We start from the raw sequence: 24,456 nt of genomic DNA on the forward strand, positions 1-24,456 counted from the left end.
CAATCGCTTATATATACAATTTGGTATATTTTGAGAATAATATCTCACAATCGAGCTGACTATACTCTAGCTTTCTTACATGTTTTAATAACCACTCAATTCCACTAAATTTCTTGATATCTCGATGAGTTCCAACGCAATTATTTTCGTGTTCGCAATCGTCGTATGTATGTTATGTGCTGTTCCCTGCAATGACAAGGCAATGAACAATACGTAAAAAAGCTAGAGTGCTCGATTGTGAGACACCCAAAGACCGTTTTTATTGAAATTGATTTCAATGTTTATTTTTAGTATATAATATTTATCAATTTATTTATTTTTAAAGTAAAAAGCTTCTTTAATGTAACTTTCGCATAACAATTTATATTTTATTTTTTAATATTTAGGAGAATGGCTATAAGGATTGTTTCAACAATAATTTGTTGGCAGTCTTAAATGTTGGACTCATTAATATTTCAATATTTCTTAATGATCAGAACACGTTATACCCGAAAATAAATTTACGATCTTCAATTCACGATGTGCATTTAAAAACTTGTTTTGATTCTGCGAATGCATTGGCTCAACTTATTGCATATATAGCAAATGATAAAGACTTAATATCAACAGAACAAAATATGGACAAAAATAAAAGTGATAATTATCAATCAAAAAGTTCTGACTCTAAAGGCGATAGAACGTGCCAACATATAAATACGCTTATGGCAGACGCTGTCAAAGACGTCGAATCTAATCTTTCAACACATACTTCTTCTATGGAAAAATATAGAAAACATATGCTTTTAGAAGATGATGCGAGCCTGAAAACCAGTTCCTGCTCATGCTTTAGTAATTCCGATGAAGGCAACATTTTAAAATTGGAGTCTAACCGACTTTTAAAACCCTGTAATCAAGACAATTTAGAAAAATCTTTACCGCAAATTGAGTCTGAACTGGGGACAGCAACTTTCATGCATAAATCAACAGTGGAGGAGAAAGATTTCCACGTTATTCGTGAGGATGAACTTTTTTTTATGGTAAGTTTTCTATTGCCATTTGACTGCCAACAGTGAATGCGTCAGTAATATCGAACACCTCAAATCGAATACCATTAATGTTGGGAAACAAATTTATTTAGGATAATTTTGGAGTTGACGAAGTTTTTGTCTCTGAAGATCCTCTCCGAATCGTAGACAATCACTTCAGTATGCCACATGAAAAAGTTGACCTCCTTCGATCACCTATAAGTTTTCCTATTTCGGAAGAAAGCTATACCTTGTGTGAAATGACATTTACGTGGCATCTATTTGGAGGCAAGGACTTTCCAGACCCAGAAATTAAATCTACAAAACAGTAAGTATTTTTTTCTGTGTACAGGTAAATAAGGTAAATAAATAGTCTGGCAATGAATCATAATTTGTATATTATTTCTTAATTGGACTTTGACGTACATATCTAATATTATATTTGTATATGTATGTGTATAAAATTCGTTTATTCAAGTACAACAATCCTCGAGTGATTTTATACCCGCTTGCCTTAGGATAGAAGGGTATTAGTATATAATTTTCTGCCTGCAGGAAATGTATGTGACAAGGAGAAGGAGCATCTCAGATCCCATAAAGTACATATCAAAAACGCACGGGTATACACACTCAACCGGTGCACCTGTTATTCATGTGCTTTTTTGAAACATTTGTACTCATGAGTATGATTATCAAAAAATACACTTACTCAAAATGAAACCATCCATTTGTCAAAGTAGAAACTCGCCAAAATCATTCATAGCCATAAAATCTAATCAAGAACCGCAGAGAGAAACTATCAAGTGTTTGTGAAAATACTCTGGTAAAATGATCTGGTGGCGAAAAGGCAAAGGCAAGAAAGGCATAAGTATGACAAGCACACACACTCGCAGTGTCCACACGATTTCGAGTGTGTGTGTATCTCTTACTCTGTTTGTGAGTGGTGAGAAGCACAAGCACACAAAAAATTTATGGGTGATGAATGTCGAAATTTGCACCCTTGACGATGTCTGGTGCATGTATTCTTGATCAGCGTCAACAGTCGAGACGATCTAGCTATGTCTGTCTGTCCGTATGAAACACTGGATATCAGAGACCATAAGAGATAGAACTATAATTTTTCGACAGCATTTGTTATGTTGGCACGCAGATCAAGTTTGTTTCAAATTTTTGCCACGCCAACTTCCGCCCCCACATTGACAAAACTTGAAAACCCAGCGTAATTTTTAGTATTTGCAATAATAACTATAGTTCAGATACAAATTGCCGAAGTTATTAAAGAAATACTTTTGTATGAACAAAAACTACAACTTACTAGGGGTCTTAGTTGCTTTGGCTGACAATCTGGTATATTGTGCCGTCTATGGTATATTTTGAATGTGGTACTATATCAATATACCACATATACCATTTGGTATATTTTTAGTATTTTTGTAGTATAATCGGCATGTTTTGAGAAAAATACCGCAAAATATATTTCTTTGATTCGAAATGGGTTGCGGGTATCTCACAGTCGAGTACACTCGAGAAAAGAAAAAAAAAATACCGCAAAATATTTTTTTATACCCGCTACCCATAGGGTAGAAGGGTATTATAACTTTGTGCCGGCAGGAAATGTATGTAACAGGTAGAAGGAGGCATCTCCGACCCTATAAAGTATATATATTCTTGATCAGCGTCAACAGCCGAGACGATATAGCCATGTCCGTCTGTCCGTCTGTGTGTCTGTGTGTCTGTGTGTCTGTCCGTCTGTGTGTCTGTCCGTCTGTCCGTATGAACACCTAGATCTCAGAGACTATAAGAGATAGAGCTATAATTTTTTTTCGACAGCATTTGTTATGTTTGCACGCAGATCAAGTTTGTTTCAAATTTTTGCCACGCCCACTTCCGCCCCCGCAAATCAAAAAAATCGAATAACAAGCCTAATTTAAAAGCTAGAGTTGCGAATTTTGGTATATACAATAAATACTAAGGTAGTTATGATTCCTGAAAATTGGGCTGCGATCAGATAAAAATTGTGGAAGTTATTAAAGAAATACTTTTGTATGGGCAAAAACGCCTACTTACTAGGGGTCTTAGTTGCTTTGGCCGACAATCTGATACATTGTGCCGTCTATGGTATATTTTGAATGGTCTACTATATTGATATACCAAACATACCATTTGGTATATTTTTAGTATTTTTTTTAGTATTTTCGGTATATTTTGAAAATGATACCGCAATATTTTGCCTTTATTAAAAATGGGTAGCGGGTATCTCACAGTCGAGCACACTCGACTGTAACTTTCTTACTTGTTTTTATTCGAAATGGGTAGCGGGTATCTCAGTGTACTCGACTGTAGCTTTCTTACTTGTATGTTTAAGTTTGGTTTAACTAACTTTGTTTTAGCAATATGTAAGTCCGCTATATCAAAAAATGCCGGGTGCCGGTTGGTGCCAAAAATGGGTTTCGTTTGTTGCTGGTTATGCGACAACGTAGCACATGAGAAATGTGCTGGCTTTAACGGCCGTATTGTTAATTTAATTTCAGCTAAGTCAGGATTGAGATGGACCTATGAACACTGCAGGGACTCCGAACGCGATATCGCTGGGTTTGTACGGCAGACGCGAACTGGTTTTAAAGATGTAGCTTCTCCGTCCCTGTTGATGTTCTGAGTTTATCCGTACCACCCGCTGGTGAGTTAATGTAATTTAGTTCTCCGTCCCCTAAACCCTCGGTAGCCCTGGAAGTTCCACACCATAACATTACGTCATTAAGCAAGGAATCTCCTGCTACTGCTTCGACTTTGGTGTCGGCTGAGATGGAGACGGTTGAAGAAATTCAACCATCATCATCCTCTGTTGAGATCATCAGTGCTGTAACGATTAAAGAATCGCCTCTTTAGTTGTCCACAACACGTTAGTTGAGGTGCCACCGCTTAAACAAATTTTTGTCTCAAGGCTTGCCCGTTATACGACATCTGATGATGTTCGAGCTTATATTAAGTCCAAATGTCAAGCCAGTGGACAACTTTAATTTCTCGTACGAGCGGGAAATTGCATCTTTTACAATAAGTGTTCCTGCTGAACAATTTAGCATAATGTGCAGAAAAGAGTTTTGGCCGGAACACCTATTAGTCAAAGAATTTGTTGCTATAAAAAAGTCGGTCTCCGGTTTCTGTTTACTAATAGTAACAATAATACTACATAATTCAAAGCCTTTTTCTTTGTCTGTCAGTTCGAAAAACTAATATTCTCTTTATTTCTTGGCTATCAGAATGTAAGAGGTATTTGCAGTAAACTTACTGACCTATATTTAAATAGTATATCTTTCCCTTTCAATGTCTTTGCTTTTACTGAAACATGGTTAAAGAATAACATTCTTGATACTGAAATTTTTCCTAGTAGATTTTCCTTATACAGACGTGATCGTAAGCTACGTCGTGGTGGTGGGGTTTTAATTGCAGTAGATGCTCAGAATTGATAGATCACACTTCTGATATTGAGCAAGTGGTTGTAAAATTAGTTTAGTAGTTTTAACATTTTAATTTCTTGCTTGTATATCCCCCCTGTATCCCCTGCATTTAGCTCATTTTTCTATAATTAATAACATTTCTAACATGCTTTCTGATCGAGATTAATTTTTAGCCCTTGGTAATTTAAAATTCCGCAAAGAATTTTAATAAACTGTGCTTCTCTACATCCCATGTTTTTATTGATAGTATTTTCGGAGTATCATTGTCTCAGATTAATGGTATTCCAAATTGTTTAAACAAGTCTCTAGACCTTATTTATGTTTTAGATTCCAGATTCCAGTTCTCCATCGATAACATCTCCTATATCCTCTCCTGAAGACCCTTCCCATCCCACTTTATAAATTATGCTGAAGCTCCCATATATTGCGTCAGAGTCTAGTGTACCTTGTGGTGAGCGTTCTCGTTCTTTTCAGAAAACCGATTTTGAGAAACTGCTGTGCTTATATCTCAAACTGACTGCTCGCAACTTTTTTGGCTATAGCGATTGCATTTTTTTTTGCATTTTTCCACATTTGTCTGATAAACCCTTATGGTTTACTAAGGAATTATTGAATTTAAAAAAATCGTAAGTTGAGACCACAAAAAATTCAAGGAAACTGGCTCTTCCCTTGATTTTCTCCGCTATTCTGTTGATCAAGCAGCTTTCCGCACTCATAACAATGAGTATTATAATGATTATTTGACTAGGTGCAGAATAAGATTTCAGCGTGATCAAAAACGATTAAAAACGACTTCGTTAACTCGAAGCGTAGATCCGCGTCGTTGCCAGCATTTATGTCTTTGGAGAATATGACAGTATCTAATGGTCCTGGTATCGCGGATTTATTTGCTGACTTTTTCCAAACGACATATTCTGTTTCAATTCTCTTATTCTTATCAGGTAAATTCATTTAATGGTATTTTTGTCCTTTAATTACTGAAAGCTCTATTTAAACGGATATAAACCTGTTTTTTCGGCAGGCCCGGATGAAGTGTCTAGTTGTGTGCTAAGGTATTGCGCTGGTAGTATCTGTAAACCGCTTCTTAAATAGTTTGAATTATCGGTTAACTCATTCTCTTTTCCAAAAATCTTAAAAAATACGTATCCTAAAAAAAGGGAGCAAATCTAAAGTTCAAAATTATCGCGGTATATCTAATATGTTTGCGATTCCGAATGCATTTGAAAAAATCATAACTTCTTAACTGCAACATCTGTGTAAATCTATAATTTCACCTTACCAACATGGGCTTGTGAAATCTAGGTCCACATCTACTAACTTATTGGAGTTCTTCTCTATTGTAATTAAAGGATTCGAGAATAAAATGCAAACGGATGTCATTTACACCGATTTTAGTAAGGCTTTTGACTCAGTAAATCATGAATTCTTACTTTATAAACTTAATCTTTTAGTGTTTCTTAATAGCCTAATTGAGTGGATCTCCTCATACCTTTCCAACAGAATACAGAATATTTATTATAATGTCTTTGTATCTAAATGTGTCCAAGTTTTTTCTAATGTGCCCAGGGTAGTCATTTGGGTCCTCTATTGTTCACTTTGTTCATAAATTATCTTCCTTCTGTTTTAAAGCTTCCCGTTGACGTTAAGCTTTGCCTGACATGTAATGATAGTCTGGCCAGCTCACTGTTGCAATGTGAATTGTCTAGAATCTTGGTGCAGAGTAAATATGTTATATCTCAATTGCAATAAATAATAATCTTATGACCTTCTGTAGGGGTTCTTCTCAGGTAAATAACTGTGTTTTATATGATACTTCTCTACCGTGAATGACTTAGGGGTTCTGCTTGATGCTTTAGTAAACATATGCGGTGCAGAAACAATTTTTGACATTTCTCTTCGTAGTTTAAATTGGAACCCTAATATTAGATTACCACCTTATCGCAGTAGACTTTTATTACTAAACCTTCCTACTCTTTTTGACCGTAGAACTATGCAAGATGCTGTTTTCATTCAAAGACTAATTAATGGAGAAATAGACTCTTTGGAATTTCAAATTAGTCAAATTAGTTTTGCAGTTCCGGTCAGGATCACTAGGAATTTTCTTCCTCTTCTCATTTCCCGTAGAATTACTAACTTTGCTTGTCATAATCCCTTCCGTATTCTGTGTGAGAATTATAATAATCTCAATAATCTTCAGTAAATCTATTCCTCTGTTTAAAACTTCATTATCATTTATCGAGTATTTAAATGTTTTTATACCCGCTACCCATAGGGTAGAAGAGTATTATAACATTCTGCCGGCAGGAAATGTATGTAACAGGAACGACCTTATAAAGTATATATATTTTTGATCAGCGTCAACAGCCGAGACGATCTAGCCATGTCCGTCTGTGTGTCTGTCCGTGTGAACACCTAGATCTCAGAGACTATAAGAGAGAGCTATAATTTTTTTTGACAGCATTTGTTATGTTTGCACGCAGATCAAGTTTGTTTCAAATTTTTGACACGCCCACTTCCGCCTCCGCAAATCAAAAAATCGAATAATAAGCGTAATTTTAAAGCTAAGGTTGTGAATTTTGGTATATATAATAATAACTATGGTAGTTATGATTCCTGAAAATTTGGTTGCGATCAGATACAAATTGTGGAAAGAAATACTTTTGCATGGCAAAAACGCCTACTTACTAGGGGTTTTAGTTGCTTTGGCAGACAATCTGGTATATTATGCCGTCTATGGAATATTTTGAATGTGGTACTATATCGGTATAACAAAAATGTCATTTGGTATATTTTTAGTATTTTTGTATTTTTGGTAAATTTTGAACAATACCGCAATATTTTGCTTTTATTCAAAATAGGTAGCGGGTATCTCACAGTCGATGGCTCACGGTTGCAAAGCGACCTTAATCTTAGCGTATGTTTATTACTTTCTTTGGGAGAACCAGGTAAATAATTACATACTATGGAATACTTCTCTAGAGCGAATATAGTCGTTGAACGACTTGGATATTCTTGATTTAAAATTAAAATTCGATGAACATATTCTGTCTGCTGCAATGGGTGTGATAGGCTTCATAAAACGTGGGTTGAAGGAATTCAGTGATCCTTGCATAACTAAATATTTGTGTATCTCAGTGGTTCGTGCTATACTTGATTTGATATGTATGGGAATTTATCAATTAATGTATTAATAATTTAAATTAATTAATAATTAGTAACGCAGTTTGGATAAGTAAATCTATTCCTGATACACTTGTCAATTAATCTGAGCACGCCTTGCAAATGGCAGCTTATCGATGGACCCCTAGGTAGTTTACTTACTAACACAGAATAGAATTTATTTCTCATTTAAATCATTCAGTTATATTGCTTACTTTATAAGTAATATAGCTGGTTGATTGAGGGAAGGAAATTCGTTGCTTGTGACGAACAGGAAGTGACATGCTTGCTTACAGCTCTATATCTTCAATAATTGGTTGGATTAGCTTCTATAACTTTGTCCATATATTTTAGAACGAATTATGTATCTATTATTATTGAAAAGAAACGTATTAAAAATTTAATATAAACAAAAACTAATTTGAATTATATAATGGAATATAAGATTTTGTTTTTATACCCGCTACCCATAGGGTAGAAGGGTATTATAACTTTGTGCCGGCAGGAAATGTATGTAACAGGTAGAAGGAGGCATCTCCGACCCTATAAAGTATATATATTCTTGATCAGCGTCAACAGCCGAGACGATATAGCCATGTCCGTCTGTCTGTCTGTCCGTCTGTCCGTCTGTCCGTCCGTCCGTCCGTATGAACACCTAGATCTCAGAGACTATAAGAGATAGAGCTATAATTTTTTTTCGACAGCATTTGTTATGTTTGCACGCAGATCAAGTTTGTTTCAAATTTTTGCCACGCCCACTTCCGCCCCCGCAAATCAAAAAAATCGAATAACAAGTGTAATTTTAAAGCTAGAGCTACGAATTTTGGTATATATAATAATTACTGTAATAGTTATGATTCCTGAAAATTTGGTTGCGTTCAGATAAAAATTGTGGATGTTATTAAAGAAATACTTTTGTATGGGCAAAAACGCCTACTTACTAGGGGTCTGAGTTGCTTTGGCCGACAATCTGGCACATTGTGCCGTTTATGGTATATTTTGAATGGTGTACTACATCGATATACCAAACATACCATTTGGTATATTTTTTAGTATTTTTTAGTATTTTCGGTATATTTTGAAAATGATACCGCAATATTTTGCCTTTATTAAAAATGGGTAGCGGGTATCTCACAGTCGAGCACACTCGACTGTAACTTTCTTACTTGTTAATTAATACAACTACAAAATATTTTTTTTAGGTTTTCAGCAGTGCCTAAAATGTCCGAAACATATAAGCATGGCGTGTCGGATCCAAATGAAAGCCATGAAAACATGAGAAAAATCATTCCTGATGCATCAGCGCTATCTCAACGTAACCCCGATATTCTTGTAGAAATACAATTAACAAAAATTCGTATTTCTCATGATACATACCCGATTAATGCGGCATATTCATCTAGACAAGTTCTAATTATTTCTGAAATAGAAATTCGGGACCGTTTAAAATCATCAGAAATTAATAAACTTCTTTATCACCCTTTTATCAACAACATTTCACACAAAAATAGTGAAAACATGATCACTGTGAAAGCGCTTAATTCTCGATCCAATGCGAATAAGAGCAGAGCGGAGGAATGTTCTTTGAAAGTTTCAATCTTGCCAATACGTCTTAATATTGACCAAGACACGTTAATTTTCTTGGAAGAATATTTTTCTGCATTAATTGAAGCGTCCAAAATTGTTGAGTATTCATGCAAAAATTTAGATTTAGATAGGGATGTGCCAATAATGACAGTAGAAGTTAACCCAAGTGTCGTAAATGAGTTAAAATCTACTAATCCATCCGATGAAGATGTAGCTGATCCTTTTGAAAAAAATGCATTAAATGCAAATGAATTAGAAGAAGGCATGATTTTAAATGAACCTATTTACTTCAAAGAGTTTATATTTAGTCCATCTTTGCCTATATGTTTTGACTACCATGGTCGAAGAATTGAATTATCCCGGGGTCCAATAACAGGATTGGTAATGGGACTTGCACAACTACAAGGATCTGGAATTAACCTTCGTGAAGTTATATGTCGGTAAGTTTTAATTTCTATAGAAATAAAATGAAATGAATGGTATCAAGAAGACAAAAACCAAATCTCATTATTGAGTTTATTGGTTATTCTCATATATTTTTTATGTTGTGATAAAAGATTATTTTATGATAATTAGTGATCTTTACAAGTATTCGCGATCGAATCGATGCCAATCTGCAACTTCTTCGTAGCATTTTTTTTTTTTTTTTGATTAATTGGCACTAAATTAGTGCAATGTTTAAATTGAGTATACACCGTAATTTTTGTTTATTTCATTGAAGTAATTTATATTATTTTCCGACATTTTAGACGAGGTCTTCTAGGGTGGAATAAGTTACTAGAATTTTTGTGTCGTGAATGGCTTAAAGATATTAAAAGGAACCAGCTCCCCAATATTTTAAGTGGAATTGGGCCAACGAATGCTGTACTTCAATTATGTAAGTATGCACAATAAATCAAAGCTAACAAATCTCATGTCGCAAGGTAAACTTCTTGCAGTTTGGTTGACTACAATATATAAATTATTGAAACAGAAAAAGCCAATCGTCGTTAAGTAGATCAAATTCGTAAAATACTATTAAATACATTATGTCAAGATCATGAGAAGCCTTCGTCCGGTATTCGGTCGCTCTCTGCTTTGTTGACGCACTTTACCACGTTTTCCAATCTATAATTTTTTTTCGTCATCATTTATTATGTTTGCACGCAGATCAAGTTTGTTTCAAATTTTGCCAAGCCCACTTCCGCCCCGCAAATCTGGTATATTGTGCCGTCTATGGTATATTTTGATTGTGGTACTATATCAATACATCAAATATACCATTTTGTGTATTTCTAGTATTTTTGTGCAAATATTGTGCTTTTATTCAAAATGGGTAGCGGTTATGTCGCAGTCGACCACACTGTTTTTTTTTTAATTTATTTGAAATAAGGAATTTATCGAATATCGCATTTATATTGGTGTTTCCTACTGTTTTTGTTTGCTTAGATTAGATTGACATTTTTTGATTAACATTCACATTCAAAAAACTTCAAAATACTTAAACATATTTCTTTTGTTTTGTATTCTTGAACAACTACCTAACTTATTTTGAATTTTCATTTTTGCAACTCTGAGCTTACAATGTTTGAGTTTAATTTATTTGCAGGCCCTTTATCATTTTTATTTTTACTTTCTACATTGTTTAAAATTTTTCATATTTTGTTTATTCTTTATTTTCTAAAATACCTCCATCCATTCTCAGCAATATCTAGAATTGAATTGCGGTGAATATAATAAATTTGGGAAGATCTTCGATTTTGCTGTGATCACCGTTTTTTGATTATTTTTCGTTAAAAAAATCAATTGAACGGCAATCAGCTGTTTTTCACAAAAAAAGGGGATGCCACCTTTTTAATGGATTTCATTCCGGTTATTCCAACAATTTTTTTTTATAAATTTTAGCACTTAAGTAATTAAATTAAATAAATTAATTTTTATAAAATATATTTGACCCAACTTAAACAAATTGAATGCCATCCGTTTCATTATACATATATTTTTAACTTGCTTCTCGATTCCATCAAAAGTAAAATTGTTGCTGCCGACGACAAAATTTTATTTCCAAATTTGAGGTGGGGTCAGAAATTAGTCGTTTTAAAAATAATTGCAAGCCTAATTGATCTTCTAGCGGTCTTAAAAGAACGACAATAAACCAATGAGTTAACTACTTTTTTCCTTTTGCAAATAAGATCCGATTTAATATAGATAAAGGCATTTACTTTTAATTTCGGCAAGACAAATTTTCTCGTTTTGCAATTCGAAAGAATCTTGTGAAAGTGAAAATTTTCAAAACGAAAACCAAAAGTGAATACTGGAGCATGCCTGTGTAGTATGTTGTTTTTCTTAATCGAATCCGATTCTTTAATTGGAGCGATCTGGATTTTGTTTTTCAGAAACTTTTGGTATTTTAAACCTTTTTGTTTTGACCCGCTCTGAATGCAACATTTGTTGCCTCAAACCATTCTAATTGAGTAAGTGGTCACTCCTTCCATAGCATTTTTATGTTCTCGAGCCTTCTTAGTTGTTAACTAGTCTTTTTAAAATTTTCTGCATCAAATATAAATTCTTCATACTCAAATTTATTTGTTAAGATTTTCAACAAAGGTTGTGTAGGGAGGATGTCGTTTGAGTAAATAATAACACTTTTAATTTTGCAAATTATTAGAACTTGTAACTTTGTAATTATATTTAGTACACTTGAAAAGAATACATGTGCTTGAGTCGATTTGAAACATATGATAGAAAGCGGAATAGAAAAAGCACTAAAAAGGGTAGGGTGACCAACTTCAGAGGAAACCAAGAACAGTGTGTCTGCGCGTATGACTGTCAGCTGGCCTGGGTGGTCACACCTGCAGTCATCTGGCATCAACAAAGGTAATCTATTTTATTTCTGATAAGAAGGAGGCGCTAATCGTTATTATTAATACCTAGCCGACTCACAGTTTCATTTAAATAACTCCTGAGCGTCTCCTTTTTATTGTCCTTTTTTTCTATATTTATTGTCTTACATAGAGCACATAAATGACTAGAGGTAATAACTTAACTACAATTACATGATAATTGGAGATAGCACTTGTTTTTTTTTTTGCACGCATATCAAATTTGTCTCAAATGTTTGTCATGCCTACTTCCGCCCGTCGATCGCATAAAAAATTAAGACTTATTTTTTCCTCAGTTCCTAAAAATACACGCACGCGATTGCATATTGCGTAACGTTTTCTCAAACATCATATATTTTGACGATTTTAAACCACACACATATCTTCTCTGCACACCTAGATCGAGCTGCATTAAAATCTAGCAATTGACAGGAACAAAGCATACTCGTTGCCAATCATGGCAATGAGTAAAAATAAAATGAGGATTAGGCTTTACTGTTTTATTTCTACTTGGAATCGATTGGACTTTAACAACAGTATTTGTTGTGAGAAACCATCCTATAAAAACCTCAGTTTGCTACTAACTACAGAAGTACCGTTGTTATAATTAAGTGTTTACTTATTTTAATTTTTTCAGTCCAAGGATTCTTTGATTTATTTCGACTACCATTACAACAATACAATAAAGATGGCAGAATTATAAAAGGTTTTCAACTTGGTGCCCAAAGTTTCAGCGCACGAACTGCCATTGCAGCACTGGAAATTACGTCTAGAATAATTCATTTACTCCAGGTAACACTCATATTTATATAAAAATTAATTATTTATTTTAATATTAATCTAATACCTAATTTATATTATTTTGAAAATTGTAGTTGCTATATATATAGCAACTACAGTTTTCAAAAAAAATTTCACTATTTGAATAGTATTAAAACTTATTGGTGCATATATCTTAGTAGATTACAAACTTAAGAAAATCATATTGCCAACTATTTATATTCAAATATTAAACAAAAAACAAATTCAGAATCTGTCTCAGACATCGGAAGCTATTAAGTTAATGAAGCTATTTTCTATAGGTTGAGCGAGTGACATATACACCACACATACATACAATTAACTATCAGGTTGCACTGCGAAAGGACAAATATTCTTTTGTAAGCAACCACGTTCACCAAATTATCTCAACACAAGAGTTAGAGATAAAACCGCGGCCATTTATAGTGACGTAATTAGCAACTGTATCTGCAACACAATGAATCGATCGCTTAATACTATCGATCCTAATCATAGTACGATGGAATTTATGTCAATTATGCGGACAACTACACATCTCAAGAGAAGTGTTTTGATAAAGCTGCTTGTCTTACAAAAATAAGCAATAACAATCAATGTGGCTCCTCTTCGTACACGACAATAGGACGCGTTCCACTTCACAAACATCGATTGCAATAAGAATCACCGTTCGGGAAAGCTCATGGAGACGTCGGAATCTTGATAGGAAATCACATTAAGCACTCACCGTTCTCTAACGATCGCCACCATATTTTGTTATTTTTGGTTTTTAATATTCGTATAAAGTTAATAGGCTATTTTAACTTACTAGGTATGTTTATCGCCAAGCACACACTGGAGATCCTGACCTGAAACCACTTTATAATGCTATTATAAAACAAAACAAGGATGCTATTATAAAACAAAGTCGCACTTTTTTGATTATGCAAGACATGAAAATATGAAAAACATCCTTCGGATTTTGATAAGCTTCATTTCTTTATCTGATCTATAGTCACATCACTCACCCAGAAAGCATAGACTCTCGTGGAGAAAGATAACCAGCTCACATACGAACAATAGCAAAGTTCACCCACTGTTTCGAAGAGGCTCTGGAGTACTAATCGCAGCGCTCGGCTCTTCTGGGGTCGCAATAATACTGTTTTGAATGATACGCTTTGCTTCAAGAGTTGGTGTATCTACATATGTATTATATGGTTAGTGATGAAATCTTAGAGTCTTACCTCTGCGATAGGAAATATGCAGAGAGATGCGTCTCTGCTATATACGCCGACAAAATAAAACCAGTAGTTTTTTAAACTAGAGTGTTTACGAACATACATACGTGTCGTCAATAAGTCTTAGTTTTATTTGCAACCAAATTTTTTTTTTAATTGTGAAATAGAAACTTGTAACCAAATTATAAATATTGAGGAGGAATGGAATTTTTTCAACTAGACCATTCTTATTTGTTTTATATTAAATGCATTCAAATGTTCAAGGCGTCAATATGGAACTGTGCATCTAAGAAATAAATATTTATGCTTTTTTTTCCAGTTTACCGCAGAGACCACGTTTGACATGCTTTCTGCAGGACCATCATTAAACAGAAGAAAAAAACCAAAAGTTGGAAAGAAACGCCATAGCCGCCCAAAGGATTTACGTGAGGGTGTCGCAAATGCTTATACAATCGTAAAAGAGGTATTATTAGATATACATTTAACAAACTATGATTATTGTTTTTTTTATTGTAAATCAGTAGTACCCTATTTAGACCAAGTGGGACTGCATAAAAATTGCGATTTTATATTATGTGTTGAAATTAAAGTTTATATAAGTTGTATTTGATATTGATTAATTTGTACTATTTTTCCCATTTTGCATAATATTAAGCTACTATCTCTGGTATGATCATATTGCAATACAAAGTGATAAATTTGATCGTAGCTTTACTACCTTTTAATTTTTCACATACATATTTTGTTTTTTTTTAAACAATTTCACATAAGTTTGAATAATCAACTGATTTTCATAGATATCGTACTTTTTTCGATTAATTTATAGGAATATTAGCCAAAATATTGCCACATTTTCAGAATCATTGTCGTATCATTGTTGAGGCGGCTTCATCAACCGCTTAGGAGATGAAGGCGTAATGTTCTAGTTTTCAGAAATTTTTAATGGTGCAGCCCAGTCTAAATAAAACGTTTTCTTTATTTTTAGTGTACACTTTTCGAACTGATGAAGCGAAAATGTGAATGGGTTTTCACAAGGGCGTTTCTTATCGCTAACTGTGTGAATTCGATTTTGTCACATTTTAAATTGTAAACAATGCCATAACATCTGATGCACAGGGTTGCTTTGCAATTAGGCGAATTCTATCAATCTTAACTTTCTGTTAAGATGCGATCGTTGGATCCATAAATATTCGGATCGTATGCATCATTCCCTTATCACTGACGATTTTGCAATGATTCTGAACTTGTGGCGGTACTTTGACTAATATTTTGGAGTACTTATCGCAAAATGTGCAATATCAATGGATATCAGTTGATTATTACAAATTTTTTAACTTTAATATTATTTCAGTTTGCCTTTCAGCTCTTAAAAAGAAAAAAAAACAAAAACTAAAAAAAAAGAAAATTAAAAAAGAAAGAAAAAATAGAACCAAATATAAAACTAATTAGGGTATTAAATAATAACGATTAGTCTTTAACAAAACTCTTGTCATACTCGAATCTCCTACACATCATTTTTTAATATATATTTTTCTACATATAGGGAATAAATGAAACCGCAAACACATTAATGGAGGCTGCCGTTGTGGAGCATGATCAAAAGGGTTACAGTGGCGCTGTTGGTGCTGTTGTCAGACAAATACCTCAACTGGTCGTTTGCCCGGCTGTTTTAGCTACTCAGGCTACAACTAATATACTAGGAGGTGCTAAAAGCTCTCTAGTACCAGAAGCGAAGCGTGAAGCCAAAAATAAATGGAAGTACGAGAAAAATTAAAAAGTATATTATATTTTTATTATTATTTTATAATTAATAATAGCTCTTTTTAAATGTTAGCAGTCAAAAACTTTTTACAATAACAAAAATATATTTTGTGATTTTTTATGGGAAATGAGTAGTGTTTTTCTTTACCTCAAGAATAAAATTGGGTCAATGTAAATGGCAAAAAAATGCAAAACGAAATATAAAAAACTCTCGATGCTCAGATAAAAAAATTGTCTTATTTGCAACAAGCTTATGAGTTTCTCAAGAGATGCTACAACAGTGCGCAAGCCAGAAGGTGATAGTTATTCAACTATTTGAAATACCCTTCAACAAGTACGGCTTTTAAAAATATTTCAGCACAAGTATAATGTTAAGATCTACTCGTGTGGTGTAGGTTAGCACTGGTTTAATAGTTAAAAGTTGGCCTCAAAAATTAGGATTTCAAGCCCGACTTAACTGCATTTGTTTTTGTTTCGCCGAGGTGCAGCGGAAAGACTTGCTCAAAATTCTACATCTAAACTAACTCTAGTGCCACCTATTAATAAATTAATAATCATCCTCACAATTAGTTTGAAATCCTTTAATACTTTCTGCGTGTTACATTGTATTATGCAACAGCTAATATTCCTACATTTCCTGCAGGTGGAAGGAGCCATCACCGATCTCTTAAAATATATATTCTCAATCAGCGTCAACGGCCAAGACGATATAGACATGTTCGTCTACCCGGTACCCATAGGGTAGAAGGGTATTATAACTTTGTGTCGGCCAGAAATGTATGTAACAGGTAGAAGGATCTCCGACCCTATAAAGTATATATATTCTTGATCTGCGTCAACAGCCGAGACGATCTAGCCATGTCCGTCTGTCTGGATCTCAGAGACTATAAGAGATAGAGCTCTAATTATTTTTCGACAGCATTTGTTATGTTTTCACGCAGTTTGTTTCAAATTTGTGCCACGCCCACTTCCGCCCCCGTAAATCAACAAAAAGCGTAATTTTAAAGCTAGAGCTTTTGGTGTATACAATAATAATAACTATATTAATTGTCATTCCCGAAAATTTGGTTGCGATCAGATAAAAATTGCCGACGTTATTAAAGAAATACTTTTGTATGGGCAAAAACGCCCGCTACATGCTCGCCTTTATTGGTATGTGTATGCATGTGTAGTTTTGCAGCGCAGATAAACACGACAACAATTGCTCGTGTCTTAGATGCTTAGAATTAAATAGCGGCTTCATAAGCATTGTGGTGGGTTAGGTTAGGTTGGACCGGCCGCCCCTGCTAAAGGTCTGTAGCTGTACCGGTGGAGGGTGTCTTCGTCTCAGAAGTCGAGTAGTATGGATGCATTTTTGGCAAAGACCAGCAGCATCCTAGGTGGTAGCCGAGAAACATCACTAAGTTCGTTATGACACGGTGAATCAAGGTATTTCATCCGGAGCCGGGATAGCGCTGGACATCTACAAAGCAGATGCTCAAGTGGTTCCTTGACTCCGGACTGGACACTGTTCGCGATGCCCATCCTTACAGCATGGACAGCCGACAGACAGTGGCCAGTTAGTCTTTCCTTGAAAGCTGCATGACGAAATTTGTTAAATTGGTATTAATTGAAGCACACATCAGCTCTCCAGTTTTGCACGAGTTGATATTGCACCAGCTCGCGTTCCACTGAAGTCTAGAGCGTACTTCAATTTCCCTGCCTAGAGATCTTAGGGATAACGGCACATTACACATGTTACCGAAATCAAACCCTACCCACTCTTTGTCAAGAGTATCTACGATCTTGTTGCCTTCGATGCCCTGGTGGCTTAGGATAGTAGTTGATACGTACAACCGCAGATGCGTTCAGCGACTCTATTACTCTTCTGCTGTCCAGGACAACTTTGGACTTGACCACATCTGAGGACATTGATCTTATTGCAGCCTGGCTGTCAACAAAGATGTTAATAGAGTTGTAATTGTTCTGTATACCCCGAGCCACCTCTGCAGCCTTACCTATGGCGAAGACTTTCGCCTTGGAAACTGGGTTGGGGCAGTATACGGCCGCGCCGACTCCGTTGTCCATCTTCGACCCGTCGGTGAAGAGGTTGAGGGCGTCGGCATATCCTTTAAAGTGGTCTGCTTTTTCAATGGAGGCTACAAGACCATGAAGAGCCGTCTCAATTGATTTGCCCTTAGTGTACGCATGCTGATTTGGAGACAACAGATGTAGTGAGTTGCTTCTGATGTGTAAATCAAGTAGCTTCTGCAAAGTTTTTAGCAGGGAAGAGGTTAGGCTGATTGGCCGGAAGTCATTTGGGACCACATGACTGCATTTGCCCGCCTTGGGCATCACCCCTTTCGTTTATGTCGGGACTTCCCCAAACGCTATAGTGGGCGTTATTAAATGTTTATTGGAGGAGCAGACCATGTCCACCAGTCTCCTCAACTCTTCAGGTGGAGCCAGTGCGTCATGGGCCATGTAGCAGGATGCTAGCAGCATACATCCTTCAAAGCTCTCCAGCTCCACTACCACGGTACTCTTCCTCTAGGGCGAGGAGTAGCTCGCGGGGGGCCCGTCTGCATGTACAGTTCCTCCCCTACCTCCTCCGTCTCGTCAGTCAGGCTGAGGTGCAGGGTGGCGTCGGTCATGCTCTCAAGACCTCAAGATCTGAATGATCACGTGCTGCCCACCACTAGGTAAAGGTTTATCAACCTTCAGCACTAACCAATCATTATCGGCATGGCCGGGTTCTGTTTCCTAAGCAGCTGAAGCGCTCGCTTGCCCTGCATGGCTATAGGGACTTTAGCCTTCGGTATGGACTAAATGTTGTTCCTATCCACTACGTCGACCTTGGCCCCCTCCTACAAGCCGTCCAGTTTGGGTACGGTCGCCTTCAACAAAAGCAACGTTGGATCGTCCTTGCATGTTAGTATTTTTAAGTCATTCATCCAGCTCATGCATTCAAAAGTAGGCATTGGGCTGTCTGGGGCACTCTCCATCCTAACAAACAGTGTGTCGACCAGCTTGCTATGGGTCAACCGCCACCGTTCTGCAGACATTTTCCCGTTAAAGTCCCCTCTGTCAATGAGAGCAACGTCGAGATGCCGCCTGGCGGTTTTCGCAACCGTTGCTCTCTGTCTATGTCTGTTACTGTCTGTGTTATTGTTGGTGGAGTCAAGTGCTCCCAGCCTCTTGCTCACTGGAGCCCCTTGCTTGGAACTCTCAGCAGACCGTTGGCGCTTGCTTTCCGTGAACTCCACCTTCGAGTTGGCAGAACCAGTCTGCACCTTATTGCCTTTTGGGAGGGGGCTAAGTTGGCTTTCACGCATCCACGCAATAGCCCAGCTAGCCTCTCCTTGAGGCCTTCTTCTTCAGCCACCCGTGCCCCGCTGCGCAACCTTGGAGGCGCTGGCGATAGGCCGAGCTGACTGAAGAGGATGACGTTCCTCCTCCACCGTAGAGGTTGACGCAGTGCTCACTTGGTCCGAGTCGGCTAAGACCACGGCACCCGCGGGCATCAACCTCGAGTTGTTGATTGTGACATTATTTTTACAACTGATTTAGCCTGCACCCGCCGCATCGGAGGTGTGACCACTGGCGACACGCAGAGCGGATCTCTCCCTCCCGTGCCCGCGGGTGGTAGCAGTCACGCCTTCCACCGTCTTTCGGGCTGACATCCCAGTTGGTTTTTTAAAATGCTCCATCCGAGACGTTTTCAGTCTGCCGCCAGACACTTCGTACCATAGATTCTGTTTCTTACCTACAGATAGATGTCCGAAAGATAAGGAGCAGAGCCCTCAGTTAGGATCGGCAGTACCTGAAACGTCGGCGTATATTAGAGATCTGCTACACGACGACAATGAGGTAATACAGATCCTACCCATCCAGCACCCTCGGGGAGGGTTCAGTAGAGAATTTTTGCCAGGCAAGCATTGCGGTAGCTCTGGTGGTAGTGCAAGCCCAACATGTTGGAGTGTCCGGGTTCGAGTCCCGGTCGGGAAAACAAAATTTTGTATTCTTTTTTAATGGTAAGAATTAATCACGCATTGATTTTGATAATTATCTTAGATGCCTAGAGTTAAATAGCACCTGCATAATTACTGTGTTGGCTCTAGTGAAAGGTTGCAAGCACGGCATTTTGTGGTGATCGGGTTCAAATCCCGATACATGCACATTTTTTTTTTTATATTTCGAGATTATTGCCGCAATATAAAGGTGGAGTAATAAGTCGATTTCCACCAATATTGCACTATTTTCGATAAGTAAACCAAGATATTGACAAAAAAAAAGCCACATTTTCAGAACCAAATAGTCGCTTTTGGAATTATGCCGCGAAAGATTCTACTTAACGGAACTTTTTAATAATCCTGTCCAGTCTAAATAGGTTTAACTGTTTGTTACCATTCTAAATAGGGAATCAAATTAAATCAACTATAAAAATTCGATCTTACCTTTTGAGAGACTACTGCAAAAGTGTCATAATTGCATTAGATCAGATAAATATATTCAGACAGCATGTGTAGTTTGTAAATTTAAATAATATACAAATATATATAAAAATACGATCCCCTTGTATTGAACGTTAATTTTATTTACAGTAGTGGCCAAAATGATCGTATTGACGATTTTCTAATGCCTCTGTCTATTTTCTTTTATTTTTCTAACATATTTTATTTTTGTTTAAGGAATTGTAAAGCAATTTGAAATTATATTAATTAATAAACAAAATAATTTGATACAATAACAACACTTAAACTAGATTATAGCGAATTCGTGATGAAGCAGTCCCAGCTTATCTCGCAAATCTGATACTAAATATCAATATGTTTTGTTCTTTTGTGACTGAGGGGTCGTTTGCTATAATAATACATCCCTTATTGTCTTCATAGATTATAATTGGATTTTCAAGTTTGATATATGTAGCGTACAACGATGCTAGTTCGCTGAGGGAAGCTGGTGTAAATGTAGCGCTAAGAAAGGCGTACGCGATCGCTACGGTTGTTGTCTGGTCGGATGGGTGTGGGCAAAGAAAAATTATCTTTTCCACTACGTGCTTCCGTAGATTAACTATATTATTAAAAAAATTCTCGTACTTAAGTTGGAGGGGGAAAAAGGAAAAGGGACATATCAGGACAGTAAACAAAAGAGTTGAAAGAAAACTAGAGGAAAGACAAGTTAGGGATCTACCTTCGACTTGGATCACTTCTCCTTTACGGTGCACTCATTGGTGCAGACGCCCACCCTACCATGATCCTGCAAAGCCAACGTAAATATCAATTTATATATAACTATCTGAGGATCCCTCAGAGAAGCTCGTCGTCACTCAACCCTCCTTATACAAACGCTGCATGGTTCCAAATTTGAAAAATTACTAGCACATAATAAACATTATAAACAATTCATTTAAACTAAAATACATAAAGAAACGGCAAATAAATCAACCAAAGAAAACATGAACGGAATACAACCGAGTGTACTCGACTGTGAGATATCCGCTACCCATTTTGAATAAAAGCAATATATTTTGCGGTATTATTCTGAAAATATACAGAATATACTGCAAATATACTAAAAATATACCAAATGGTATATGTGGTATATCGATATAGTACCGCATTCAAAATATACCATGGACGGCTCAATATACCAGATTGTCAGCCAACGCAACTCAGACCCCTAGTAAGTAGGCGTTTTTACCCATACAAAAGTATTTCATTAATAACTTCGACAATTTTTATCTGATCGCAACCAAATTTTCAGGAATCATAACTACTATAGTTATTATTATATATATCCAAATTCACAACCTTAGCTTTAAAATTACGCTTATTATTCGATTTTTTGATTTGCGGGGGCGGAGGTGGGCGTGGCAAAAATTTGAAACAAACTTGATCTGCGTGCAAACATAACAAATGCTGTCGAAAAAAAATTATAGCTCTCTCTTATAGTCTCTGAGATCTAGGTGTTCATACGGACAGACACACAGACGGACATGGCTAGATCGTCTCGGCTGTTGACGCTGATCAAAAATATATATACTTTATAGGGTCGGAGATGCCTCCTTCTACGTGTTACATACATTTCCTGCCGGCACAAAGTTATAATACCCTTCTACCCTATGATAGTGGGTATACAAAAAAAGCTCTGTTACGAACAATATGTGAAAAAAGATATGTATATAAAGCTCACTTACATCATTCTCCAGCGACGAAAGATCTTTCTCAGCCGGTGATATGGGTGTTTTGTTGTTGTTGTTTTGAGCTGTGGAGCAAAAGTTTAAAGCCCTGACCAAAAGCTTTCTACTCGAATGGTGATCTGAGCTTTTATGCCAGATGTTCCATTGTTTTGGTAAACAAATATAAATTAAATTTTAAAATTGCAAATCTTGACAGAGAACAAAAGTATTTACGGACAAGATATATGTAGGATTCCTTTATATTAACTAATGAAGTTTATTTACAACGGTTACATAGTATAAAATACCACAAACAGTGCCATTATAAATTAAAAAAAATTTACAATTACAATTACAGTTTTTATTTTATTTTAATTTTTCTTTATTTTAATAAGTCGGATACATCTATTACTTTAAGGCAACGTGAGTTTTTAAAATATCGTTTATTTTTTAGAGATGCGAGGTTAGCACTTACCCATGGCCAATCGACACCTCCAGTTCTGCAGGATAGTTAAGTGATCCTAACCAAAGAAATCTGACAGCTTTAAATAAAGCCATATACTTAGCTTCACTGTTTGTGCCAAATATTTTAAACAAATATGTATTTATCTTCAAACATCTCCGTTCTTAACCCTTTCGGGACTACTGGGACAATACGTCCCAAAATTTTTCATTGCATCGTATTTTCTATAATTTTAATGCTAGAGCACTTGTGAAATATCCCAAACACAGTTTTAAGTGTCTATTTCATAATGTAAACAAAAAAGTAACGGTGAATATCTTCGTGTGCGCACAAGTCGCTGAAGAATTTCACAACATCGGTCAAATTTCGTCAGTTCGATGAAAACATTTGCACAGTATATACGTAAAATCTAGTAAGTGGTCACTTTTAGTGCATAATCGAGGAAAAGAATATTTGTTCTAAACAATTAATAACATTAGAGGTGGTTATCACTTTTATAATGTAAGTTATACATGAATTTATAAAAGTGGGACATAGCATCCCAATCTATGTTTTGGTTGGGACATACATATAGTCCCAACCAGTTTTTTGAGTGGGTTATATAATCCCGATCAACATTTTAGATGGAACGGAAAAGGAAACTAGATCACAATGCCTGATGTTTGCTTGGCATTTGATCGCTTCTTTACTTCCATAAAGTTATTGGAAATACTCGGCCGTCCAGCAATTGGAACATATATGGCCAACAGAAAGAATACTCCAAAATTTTCTGGCAAATTGATGAAGGGTGATAGCCAGTTTCAGCTCAATGAAAACGGCATTTTGGCAGTTCGCTGGATGGACTCCAAGGAAGTGCTCTTAGTTTCCAATTGCCATGAGCCAATCCTTGAGCAAATTCAGCGGAAACAACGGGATGGCACTAAAAAACTATTAGACTGCCCAAAAAGTATCAGCGATTATAATAAAATAATGGGTGGAGTTGACATTTCCGATCAAAAGACAGGGCTGTACGATTTCAACCGCAAATCGCAGAAGTGGTGGAAAAAAGTTTTCTACAAGCTTTTAATGATTTCTGTAACAAACACATGGATCATTTATAATGAACAAAAACAGAAAAAGCTGCCTTTCAAAGAATTTTTAGTTCCCTTAGCAGAAAATATGATTTCCGAGGGCAAAAAGAATATGGACAAACAGCCAAGACCACGGGGAGGTAGACTTCCCAAGCGGTCAAGATCTAATGCTCTCAATATTGGAGGCCACTTGCCAGTGAATCAAGGCAATCGGAGACGCTGTGCACGATGCACATCACTTGGCCAGGAAAAACGGACAAAAATGATGTGCTCAGGCTGCAACACACCTTTGTGCTCGATTGTTTTGGTCCTTATCATACATTGAATAATTAATATCATTACACAGCAGTTATTTACAAATAAAACTTTCGTTTCGAAATGAGTTTTATATTAATTTTTTAAGATTATATATCCCGCTCAAATTATGTATTGGGATTATATATCCCGCTCAAATTATGTATTGGGATTCTAAATCCCACCCAAAAAACGGATTGGGATTATATGTCCCAGGATAAAAGGACGAATTCAGGATTTCCAAGAATGCAGTACATAATTATTTTTAGTCATCTTTCAGAATCTGAAAAAGGATTTTCTCTAACTATCTTGGTTTTCGAAATAAAACCCCGTCCCGAAAGGGTTAAATCTGTAAAATTTCGTAATTCTTTTAAATCTCTCATTCTAGACTTTTGTGTTATATATTTTTTAACCATAACAACTACAACATTCGCAACTGTATCGACAGCGCGTTTAACGACATCATCAGCTATTAGCGCAAACTTTACTACGTCTGTCGCCGCGCTGCCCGAAAAACAGAACAAAAACAATGAACTTACTAAGCCGGCTGTGCAGACTGGTATGGATCGCTACATTAAAATTAAAAGGAAGATGAGCCCTCTAAATTCTCAACGCAAAATAACCCGT

The 24,456-nt window shown here is 36.1% G+C and overlaps 1 protein-coding gene across 5 annotated transcripts in view; it reads left to right on the top strand.

Moving 5' to 3' along the window:
- The window catches only part of LOC117573244 (autophagy-related protein 2 homolog B), a 65,148-nt gene extending 49,178 nt beyond the window's left edge, over positions 1 to 15,970 (top strand). For 2 of the 5 annotated variants that reach the window (XM_034256299.2, XM_052008376.1), the window contains 7 exons: positions 387 to 1,016; positions 1,118 to 1,332; positions 8,821 to 9,645; positions 9,955 to 10,082; positions 12,704 to 12,858; positions 14,401 to 14,544; positions 15,625 to 15,970. In XM_034256299.2, the coding sequence (XP_034112190.1) occupies positions 387 to 1,016; positions 1,118 to 1,332; positions 8,821 to 9,645; positions 9,955 to 10,082; positions 12,704 to 12,858; positions 14,401 to 14,544; positions 15,625 to 15,855 (2,328 nt within the window). In that variant the 3' untranslated portion in view covers positions 15,856 to 15,970. Of the gene's footprint in view, positions 1 to 386; positions 1,017 to 1,117; positions 1,333 to 3,535; positions 8,720 to 8,820; positions 9,646 to 9,954; positions 10,083 to 12,703; positions 12,859 to 14,400; positions 14,545 to 15,624 lie in introns of those variants that run through there. The other 3 variants (XR_007955648.1, XR_007955649.1, XM_052008374.1) reach the window with 2 other exon arrangements.
- The last annotated feature ends 8,486 nt before the right edge of the window (positions 15,971 to 24,456 follow it).

Source organism: Drosophila albomicans, unplaced genomic scaffold, assembly GCF_009650485.2.
Source record: "Drosophila albomicans strain 15112-1751.03 unplaced genomic scaffold, ASM965048v2 utg000051l_pilon, whole genome shotgun sequence".
NCBI classification, from domain to species: Eukaryota; Metazoa; Arthropoda; class Insecta; order Diptera; family Drosophilidae; genus Drosophila; species Drosophila albomicans.